General features: G+C 42.1%; 1 protein-coding gene across 2 annotated transcripts in view; it reads right to left on the bottom strand.

Annotated features, from left to right (window-relative positions):
- Positions 1-661: 661 nt before the first annotated feature.
- The window catches only part of TKT (transketolase), a 28,574-nt gene continuing 18,001 nt past the window's right edge, over positions 662-11,234 (bottom strand). For both annotated transcript variants that reach the window (XM_075052640.1, XM_075052641.1), the window contains 5 exons: positions 7,892-8,022; positions 6,461-6,544; positions 6,188-6,281; positions 4,079-4,201; positions 662-966 (listed from right to left, as the gene is read on the bottom strand). In XM_075052640.1, coding sequence (XP_074908741.1) covers positions 779-966; positions 4,079-4,201; positions 6,188-6,281; positions 6,461-6,544; positions 7,892-8,022 — 620 coding nt within the window. In that variant the 3' untranslated portion in view covers positions 662-778. The remainder of the gene's footprint in view (positions 967-4,078; positions 4,202-6,187; positions 6,282-6,460; positions 6,545-7,891; positions 8,023-11,234) is intronic.

Below are 11,234 nucleotides of genomic sequence, written 5' to 3'. Positions count from 1 at the left end.
TGTTCTCCAGAAGTCCAGCAAGTCGAGCCCACAGCTCATGGCCCATTCCCATAGCTCTGCTGGGCCTCTACCTCCCACTGTGGGTTCCCCAGGAGCCAGTACATCTCCTTCCACTTCGACATCACTCAGCACATAGGGTACTTCCTTCTTGGCTTTGGTTTTAAATGGCTGGGGGGCAATACAGAGAGGAGGAACTGAAGCAAAGGCACTAGCCACCCTCCTCCTTCAATACACATTCCTGCTGTTCACTATCTAGTGCCTAACATTTCTGTACAGAAGAGGGGCTACTGCACTCTTCTGGCAGCTTGGGAAGAACTCTGTTTTCACCAAACTCCCTTCAAGACAGGATTTTAGTCTTCAGCATTAAGTTGGACCAAACACTACTCGATTCACTCTAGGCTACAATGCCCAACGTCTATTTCCCTGCTGAAGCACAGCCCACCCAGACCTTCAGTGAACACCCAACACTTCCACACTAGAGCTCACAGTAGGCAAGGTTAGTTGCAAAGCAGAAAATGCTCCTGCTATACAGCAGGCAGGCAAATGGCTGCTGCCCACAAATTGTTAAATAACCTGAAGGTTTTTCAATGACTGAAAACATTCAGATGTTACCCCGCTACACAACAGCCCACAGAGAAAAAAAGAGATTAAAACCCAGAAGGTTTTTTAAGCTGGTATTTTTATTAGAACTCTCTACATAAAGCACCTTTGCCTGCCTTAAACTTACAGTACTTCTCTGAACACTGCTTTTCTGTAACACAGCACAAGATGCTTCAAACTACTCCGCATTTCTTGATTTGGACACTGCCACCTTAACAGCTTGCACAATGGCATCTTTATCAATGCCAAACATCTTCAGGAGCTCAGCTGACTTCCCGCTTCGTGGTACATGAGACACGGCCAAGCGACTGACTGTGATACCAGGCTCACCCACTACGGCAGCACACACTGCTTCTCCAATGCCACCTATGAAAAAATTCAAACACGACATACATCTGTATGCTTCAATAGGCAACATATAGATTGCATGTATATCTGATCCAAAGGTCCCTGTAAGTTAAATCCCCAATTCACATGCTTATAAGAAACAGCGATCACAATATATGTCCGAGTTGCCCATTTGTGAAATGAAAACAATTCCCTATTTCAAAGCCATTCTGAGGACAACCAGCCCGACATTTCTGAAGTACTTACTTAGAAATTGGCAGTAAGAAACATATACCCCTAAAGGGCACAGAACTGTCAGGAAGCCCTCACCGCTTCAGCATCAGCCACCGAGAGCCAGGTTTAAAAACATATTTAGACTGAGGAGTATTTACAAGCATACTTAATGTGCTGAAAGTCAACTCCTACCAATCTCAGTAGCATTTAAGATCTCCATCTTTTCACAATGCCTGTAGATGCCACTAGGTCCCTCTCCGAGTTATGTAATATATTCACAACCTTTGCTTAGAGCTCAGCTCAGACTGAATCACTGTCAGTCACAGGGACAAAGGACACAACAGGGAACTGCGTGGCAGCAGGAGAGATGCTGGAAGCAGGAGTACTAGGGAAGAAGAAAACACAGGACTGGTGTCAAGACCTCTGAGACCTGAGAGGAGAGACACCTTGGTGCTGCACTTCAGTTAGGGCGTATCCATGAATGCAGGGCTTTTCACAGCTCCGGGCATGGTGGGATTTAACCAGTCAAACTTAGCCTCCAGCCAGAGGCACCTCCACGGATGCGGCTGGTAAGATCAGCCTGATGTGGTCTTGCAATGCATTCAGGCTTGTGATGCGTGTACACTTGACCTTCCTTGATTGTATCACACAGCAAAAGCTGTGCCAGTGTAAATCACATGTTCATCACCTCAGAGTGTGATGATTTTGCCATCTTGCAAAGCAGCAGAAGAAGATTTGTCCAGAGTTGAAAGATAAACTAGAAAATGATGAGGCTCAGGGATGCTATCACCATCCACAGTCTAGAACAAAAGTATGGTGTAACCAGCACTTATGGTAATACCAGATCACTTCACATACCTGGCAAGAGTGATGTTTCACCTTAAAATAGGATAATCTCATAATATCTACTAATTTCTATTAGTAGATATCTACAGTATCTACTAATGCTGTAGTTCACAGCTGCCCCTTTGCTGATTTCTCCATCTCCCCTAAAACGGGGCAAGCCTGACATGCAATTCACAACAGCTGCTCTCTGTTTGCATATGGTCTCATCTTCACAGGACATGTTTGCACAGGCATGCCCCTGAGAACCTGTGCAAACAAGACATGTCAGAGAGCAAGCGGCAGCAGGTTATGGGGTTAACTTCAGCTGGAGGCCGGTCACAAGTGGTGTTCCCCAGGGCTCAGTATTGGGGCCAGTTCTGTTTAATATCTTTATCAATGATCTGGATGTGGGGATCGAGTGCACCCTCAGCAAGTTTGCAGATGACATGAAGCTGGGCAGGAGTGTTGACCTGCTTGAGGGTGGGAAGGCTCTACAGAGGGATCTGGACAGGATGAATCGAAGGGCCGAGGCCAACTGTATGAGGTTCAACAAGGCCAAGTGCTGGGTCCTGCACTTCGGTCACAACAACCCCATGCAACACTACAGGCTTGGGGAAGAGTGGCTGGAGACTGCCTGGTGGAAAAGGACCTGGGGGTGCTGGTTGACAGCCGGCTGAATATGAGCCAGCAGTGTGCGCAGGTGGCCAAGAAGGCCAACGGCATCCTGGCCTGCATCAGAAATAGTGTGGCCAGCAGGAGCAGGGAAGTGATTGTTCCCCTGTACTTGGCACTGGTGCGGCTGCACCTCGAGTACTGTGTTCAGTTTTGGGCCCCTCACTACAGGAAAGACAAGGAGTTGCTGGAGCGTGTCCAGAGAAGGGCAACAAAGCTGGTGAAGGGTCTAGAGAACAAGTCTTATGAGGAGTGGCTGAGGGAACTGGGGTTGTTCAGCCTGGAGAAAAGGAGGCTGAGGGAAGACCTTATCGCTCTCTACAACTACCTGAAAGGAGGTTGTAGCGAGGTGGGTGTTGATGTCTTTTCCAAAGTAACAAGTGATAGGACAAGAGGAAATGGCCTCACATTGCACCAGGGGAGGCTTAGATTGGATATTAGGAAAAATTTCTTCACCAGAAGGGTTATCAAGCACTGGAACAGGCTGCCTAGGGAAGCGGTTGAGTCACCATCCCTGGAGGTATTTAAAAGATGTGGAGACATGGCACTTAGGGACATGGTTTAGTGGTGGACTTGGCAGTGCTAGGTTAATGGTTGGACTTGATGATCTTAAGGGTCTTTTCCAACCTAAATGATTCTATGATTCTAAACAAAATCCTGGCACAGAAGCTGGGGGAGTCTTATAGAGACTACTCCACTTCTCCCAAGAAGCGTTTTATCTTAAAATTTACTTGGGAATCACCTTAGAAATTCCTTCTTGCATGCACCATGCACTTTTTACCCTAGCTTAAGAACACTACAATATACCAGCCACAGATTCTAAAATGGCCTGTAAGCAGGTGAAATGAAGGAACAAAAAAGAGTCCAGTGAGAATGCAAAGTGGTCTGGCTCTTCATAGGCCCTGATCTGCTCTTTTATAGCAGAAGGAGGAATTTATCTTAGAGTGATGGCGGAAACTGCCAAAACCACCTGACTTCAAGCAGCCTGGAATCAAGCTTTTGGACACAGGGAAAACTTAAGAAACCTGCACAGCAATGGTCTCTCTTGCAATTTAAACTGCAAAGCAGCTGCTGTGAAGCCATTCTGAGAACATTGTGTGCAGAATCACTGCACCACAGCAGGAATTCACAATTTCACTCGGCACAAATGAATCAAGACTTCACTTGGACCAAGCACACAGAAGGGCATCCAAGGCCAAGTTAATCAGAAAGGCACCCCTGATTAACCCATTATATCTTAGGAGACTTTCAACCCTCAGTGTCATCTTATAACAGCAATATAAAAGGCTAACCCCTCTCTTTTGCTCTAACTGAATGACAGCATCAGGTCCCATACTTCTCTCTCAGGTCTGGAAAAGCTGTGAGCTCCCAACCCCTGGGGAACAACTGTGTGGGCTGTGACCTCCTGGACCCAGCTCACCTTCATGGTAATGGTCCTCAACAGTGATGATTCTGCCCTTGGTTGCTCTTGCATTTTCAAGTATTGTCTTCTTATCCAGGGGCTTTATAGTGAAGGGATCAATCACACGGATGAATATTTTTTCTGCAGAAATAGAATGAAATTATTTGCAACATGAATTTGGAGAATGCAAGACAATTTAAGTGGTACATCTTTTAGAGCCATTATGACAACTGTCTACACTAACTACCAGGTATCTGTACCTATGGCTTGTCTACCATGGAACCCAGCCAACCCTAATTTTTGTATGCATTCTTTCTTCATGCACTTTGTGACATAGTAATATCCATCCATGCCACAGACAAAACACTTGAGGCAGAAAAGCCTTGGATAAGTCACTCAAGGTCACTAGGAGTGCCCATCAGCAAAACAGTAATCTAACTGGCCCTCCCACAGGTAAGAGCAGAATCTAGTCACCAGGAAATCCTTCTTATTCAGACTGTCAATCACGATTTTTTTACCAGACCTTTATTTTGCCTTTAACTTTATTGTCAACCCAAGCGCAAATGTCTCCTGCTTCTTCGGTCTGTAGACGTTCCCAAGAGAGGGACTTTTTACAAGGGCATGTAGTGACAGGACAAGGGGTAATGGTTTTAAACTGAAAGAGGGTAGATTTAGCTTAGATGTAAGGAAGAAGTTCTTTACTGTGAGAGTGGTGAGGCACTGGAACAGGTTACCCAGAGAGTTTATGGATGCCCCATCCCTGGAAGTGTTCAAGGCCAGGTTGGATGGGGCTTTGAGCAACCTGGTCTAGTAGAAGGTGTCCCTGCCCATGGCAGGGGATTTGGAACTAGGTGATATTTAAAGGTCCCTTCCAACCCAAACTATTCTATGATTCTGAATTCTTCATTGCAGGCTGCCCACCTATCAGGTATGTCTGTTTGACTTGCACCAGCCCTGATCACGGTGCCCTTAAGGTTGGCATCAAAACCAGAATTTGTCCTGTCATCGTAAGGCAGGCTCAGATCACTTGTTAAAGCTATGTACAAATGGCAATTGTTTATAAAGAATAGCAAATTACATGAGGTTTTGTCTGATCTTGGCTAGCTGAACACTGAGTCAACTCTTATCATACATAAAGAAGCACTATGTTATGCTGACAGTTTTGTGACTGAAGGCTCTTTAGTAGCAAATATATTTTAGGTATTAGACACTGCCTCTATACTATGGGATTATCTCTCCATAGCTGGTTATTCACACTTCCAAGATCAGCAGGGCATCGCAAAGCATGATAAATTCAGAAAAATAACAATAGTTCTGACAATACAACTTTCAAAATGTCCTGAGACTGATGGCTCAAGGTCATGACAAAATATCTGTCCACCTAGATACAGCATACAAAGCTACCCATAAGCCACGGGCAGCATTAATTGTATTATCTCTTACTATTCGTTATTTCTTCCTGGGCACATGCTACTGACTCACAGATAGATTTTTGATGGTTTCTTTCTATTCTTATTTCACTGAAGGATTTTTATCTTTACTGTGAGATGTCAGTGCATTTGAGCACTATCATAGAATTATTGCCTCCCATGCTAGATAAAAGTTGATACATTCATTCAAAAAAACAAGTTAGCAGTGAACCATATCTACACAAAGGCCCTGCATATCAACAGCATTGTGTAAGAGCACACACAGTTGTGGTGGCTCAGCTGACAATCTGTATTTTGTTAACTGGCCCCAGCCTGATTGCACTCCATTAGTGTTGGCACCCTAGCCCACCCAGACAATATGCCAGGGAAGGATCACTCCTGCATCTTACAGACTTCCTCTAAGGTTCTGCCTGCAGGGCACTTTCAGACAGATTAGCAGCTCTAAGCAAACTTTGATCTGATCAGTTTGGCAATTTTCATGGCTACTAATGCTGCTAACCTAACTAAAACATACTCAGTTAGGCAAGATTGGCAGATATATACTATGTTGCACTGTATCAGCTTAACAAGTGACTAGATGTCTGTAGCATTTTAATTAATGTTTACCGGCACAAAGGGTGAGCAGTTAGGCTGAGTGGCATTGATTTCTTTGCTGTGTTAAATGATAAAAAAAAAGCCAAACCCATAATCTGATCACCTTTTCTCAGCTGCTCTGCTGCAGCCAGAGCCTCATGCAGAGTGACTCCTGCTCCAATCACAGTCACTTGGTCATCCTTACTCTTCAGAACCAGCTGCAAGAAAATGTTTCCATGTATTTTTAACAATAAATCTTACTGATATTTCTAACATTTCTGGAGATTTTATTAAAAAGATCAAATCTTTAGCATTGGAATGCTTTAGAGGGAAAAGGGCTTTTACAAGAGGGACTTCGCATATTTTTTCAGATTCTGTTTATCTGGGCAATATTTACCTTTGCCTGTCCAATATGGAAGTCCTCATTGTTGTTGTAAATGACAGGATTTTCAGGACGACTGGTTCTTATGAAACAAATGCCCTGTTTCCGAAGTAAACATGTTATACGTTACAAAACCAGAAAGGTGTTGACATTCTAGTTTGTAAACCCTATAAAAAAATACAGCAAAATGACTTTTTCTGTTTGTCTGGTTTTCACCCTTCTATGTTATTTCTGGTTCTACTGAGTAAACTCCCCCCACCCCCATTAGTCCTTTTTCAATAGCTGGTTGTTTCAGACATCACAATACAGTTAACCTCTTCTCAGAGCACGCTGATAACTCACAATTTTCTTTCTGATTTCAAGATCTTTATTTCTCTTTTCTTCCCTTGTGGAAATGGAAAGTCCTACTTGAGTTAATCAGAATCTTATAACTTTGCCACACGTGCAAATTTTACACTAGTAACTTTAAAGGAATAGAAGAAATGCTCAGCTGAAAGCAAAGAAAAATGCTTTCCATCAGTTAATGTTCAGATGCCCTTCCAAAAGAAGTAACAAACCAGTACTTATCTAATCTCTCTCATATTATCTCACACTCCTTCCCCTCCCGCCATCTTTTTTTCACAAACTACATCGCATTTGTACACACCAAGCTTCCACACTCCTTCACTTAAAAGCTGTACTAGCAAGATTGAAATATTTCAGATTATTTGCTCCTTTCTCAAGGTAAACTCTTATGGCAGCCTAAAGTACCACCAATCAAGGAGATGATCCAACCCAATCCTACCAATGACATTTGACCATTACTATGTCAAATTAGCTGAAGATAAGAGAGATCAGAAACTCTGTCACAGCCACGTGGGAAGTCTTAGTCGTCTTCAGCCACAGTCCAATTTAACTGTAATCCATCATTGGCAACAGAGGAGCAAAAGATGACCAGTGAGACTGTCAACTAGTGTAAGCACTGGCTCTCAGTATCTCCCAAAGGTGTAGACTGTCTTAGACTAATTGAGGACCTGACTCCTGAGCTTTCACGTACAGGCACTTGATGATCAAAATCCTCAAGATAAATTTATCTTTCCATATCCAGCTTCAATTTTGACCCCAGAGATATCATACTAGGAGTGTACTTTCTGTAAGTTTGCTAAAGACCAGCAAGAGTTACACTTGCCCTTATTTCTGAGCCAGTTTAGACCCAAACTGCAATTGCTGTGTAATCATTTACATCTCCCCAAATCTGGCCCACAGCATTCCAGACTGTTCATTCTGCACTAGTCTGGACAGAATGTCTGCAACCTTTCCATGCAAAGAAAACATCCCACTGCCACGCTGGAATCTTTGAAAGAATTTATGTGGGTAGAGACATGCAAGAAACATGCCAGAAGTAACAAAAGTAGTAAAAAAAAAAAAAAAAATTATTTTCTGGCTCAGAAATACCACGATGCAAACCTTGGTGTTGGCAGCTATTTCCACTGCTTTTTCAGTGGCTACAGCATCGCTAGGGTAAAACACAGTGGCATTGGGAACAGCCCGGAACATGCACAGATCCTCCAGTCCCATCTGAGATGGCCCATCCTCACCTAAAAGAATTAAACCAGGGTTACAAAAGAGTAAATGCACATTTTTGACAATCACTCAATATAGCAGTGAGGTTCAATGTAAACCAGAAAAAAACAGTATAAAATCAGGCACACACAGGACATGCAAGTCTACCTGCTTGAGAAAAGAATCATCTTCTCCTTAAACTTGGAACCATCTAAACAGTAAATACAGATAGAAAGAGACTAAAAAGAAAGAGAACTGGGGTTAAAAAGAAAAAATAGAAAATAAAGTATAACAATAAAACAACACAAAAGGAAGACAACCAAAGCAGGAAGGGTACAGATACAGAAAAAGGGTCACAAGATATCTGAGCATCTTCAGATTTACATGTACTGAGGCTGTACGAGCAAAATTTACACTTTTCTATAGTGTTCCTCTAGATTTAAACTGCTGGAAATGTGAAAGGAGAATTGCATGTGTTCCATCAGAAATGGAGTGTGCACTTCGTACAACTACTCTCAAATTCTTAGGCTCACCTCAAGATTAAATGAAGGGTATGTATTTTTTCAATACTATAAAAAGTCTTTTAAAGAGCAATAGGGCATCCATGCTGTTAATTTAACAACTCAAGTGCCTTATGGTATAAACTACAGATCTATAAAAAAGAATTGTTAGCCAGAACATGTGCCATGATTTTCCATAATTAAAGAAACAACCACCACAACACACCCCCCCGCCCCCATTGACCTTATGTAACGGTGCTTTGGGAATGGCCCTGTTCCAAACTAACCATGCAAAGAATTCTGAATCCAGTCATGTCACAGCCTGCAGAGGAGAAGCAGGGCAATAAGCCTTCCCACATGCACCCACTACCTGTTACTCAAGAAGGACGAGTTCACGAGGAAGGAGGAGGGTATTTTCATAAGAGCAGCACAAAACTCTGAAGAACTTTAAACATGTTAAAGAAATCAATCATTGAACTCTGCCACTATACATTACTAATAAAGTAACCACGAACCATGAAAAGAGAGTGTCTCGGCTTTCAGTCATGACTTGAAAAAAAAATTCTCAACATCATAGTTTCTAAATCTGTATGCACTCTGACTGAACGAGTGGGATCTCAGTGGGCATAAAATGCACCCACACAGTGTATACATAGAAGAAAAGTGAAATTATGAACAAAATTAACAGGTACCTGAATCAGAATCTTACCCAAGTTAAAGAGAGTACTCATGCTTGTCCTACTTTTGCTAACATGGTGCCAAAAATACCAGCATTCACAGCTCATACTAGTAATTTACAGACTAGCACTAAGTTGAGTTCAGCCCCAAGTGCATCTTTACGAAAATCCTGATTTACGTGGTTTTAGAGTAACGCAGATCAAGAGAGTAATTTTAAATTACACCTGCAAAACCTTCACTTATAGCTTAATAAAAAAATGTGAGTGCTTAATACGAACAGTATCAAATGTCTAGAATATAAAAATTGTTGTTGAAACAACTGATATTTCTATTTTTGACACATGTATACTATGATTTCTTTCCCTATATGTTCAGTTTGGAAAATACAAATTTTCCATTATTCTCTTACAACCTTGAAAACATATTAAATGTATTTCATTAGATGCTTTGGTCCATCAGCAACTATTGGTCTAGGAGTGAACTTAGTACAAGTTCGGAAGGTCACTGTTATAGTTATTTCTCATAAATTTAACAGGTCCAAATTTCAATGCAGCAGAAGCCCAGGTCTACCTAGAACTGCATACATAAAACTTCAATTTTCACCACAGATCCAGTTAGGATTCTGAATTTCATGCAGGCCCAAAGTTCTAATAGGAAGTACACCTAATTCATACCCTTCCATTTAAAATTGAATTTTCTACCTGCTAAAGGATTTCTCTGAATTACTTTCTTTTACAACTCAGTTGGAAAACTTTGGGTTCAAATTCTTTTTTGAAAATCAAGAGTTAGGCCTGAATCAGATTTGTAACTCAAACAAATTTATAAATCTAAATATGCACTTCACAATCACAGCTCCCAGCAGAACATTTCAAGTGCTGAAAATTGAAACTTGGAAGTGTGGTTCTAGGAGACAATTGAGGTAGCCCAAAGGAGTTTTATCTTCTTAAATGAGCAAAGACCAAAGCTAATTGGCTTTTACACCAACACCCTTTGCTGCTTGCTAAAAGACTTAAACTGGATTGAACTACACTGCAATGAGGTGAGAGGACTGATTTTAAAAAGAAAAGAGGATTGTAATAGAATCCCTCCCTTAATGACATATACAAGCCATAATCTGATATACTCAGTCTCCACTACTAAAGCATACTCTATACTGCTGCAAGTTAAGTTTGTGGTTCTGGATGAGACTATACACGTTTATGAAGCATCTTTAAATCTTTACCAATATTACAGGTCAAACTTACTATTTTGCTTTAAACAAAAAAACCAAACCCTCCTCCAAACCATACTGTTAGCCAAAACTATTAAATCAACTGAAAAGTTGATGGATGCAGAGAGCCTTAATTTACTACCCCTGTGAGCTCTCCCTCTCTTTCTTTTCCCTTATAAATACCTAGAGGTTTTTCAAGCATGAATGTCTACTGGCATTTTCCTTCTTGGTATGCAAGTCTGCTCCTGTTTTCATGGGTGATGTCTATGCATTTCATTTAAAAAACCCACAAAACTCCCTTCTCTCCCTCAAACCAAATTCAAAACCCAATATGATCCGACATTTATCAAACAGTTATTTTGTGAAGCAAAGACCAGAGAAGGTAATGCTAGTGAGGACCTTCAGCCTGTTGCTCTGAGATGTGCTGGCTACACTGCAGCACACTTTAAGTCTTACAGAGAGGAGCCAGGGGCTCTGGAGGTAACAGGAGCCAAAAGGGAAACAGCAGTGAAATACCTCAAGGAGTTAAAGGGTGTTCCTCTAAGAAGGTGACATGGCTGACAGCCCAGCTGAAGTGCCTCTACACCAATGCAAGCAGCATGGGCAACAAACAGGAGGAGCTGGAAGCCACCATGCTGGTAGAAAGCTACAACCTAGTTGCCATTACTGAAACTTGGTGGGACAAATCCCATGACTGGATTGCAGCTATCAATGGCTACAGGCTGTTAAGAAGGGACAGGCGAGGAAGGAGGGGCGGAAGTGTTGTCCTCTACATCAAGAAATGAATAGTGTGAAGAGCTGTCTCTGAAGAATAGCCAGGAGCAGGATGAAAGTTTATGGGTAAGAACCAGAGACCAAG

The sequence above is a fragment of the Buteo buteo genome, chromosome 21, assembly GCF_964188355.1.
Source record: "Buteo buteo chromosome 21, bButBut1.hap1.1, whole genome shotgun sequence".
Lineage (NCBI taxonomy): Eukaryota > Metazoa > Chordata > Aves > Accipitriformes > Accipitridae > Buteo > Buteo buteo.
The sequence above is the reverse complement of the archived record's forward strand: the minus strand, read 5'-3'. Positions and strand labels throughout refer to the sequence as shown.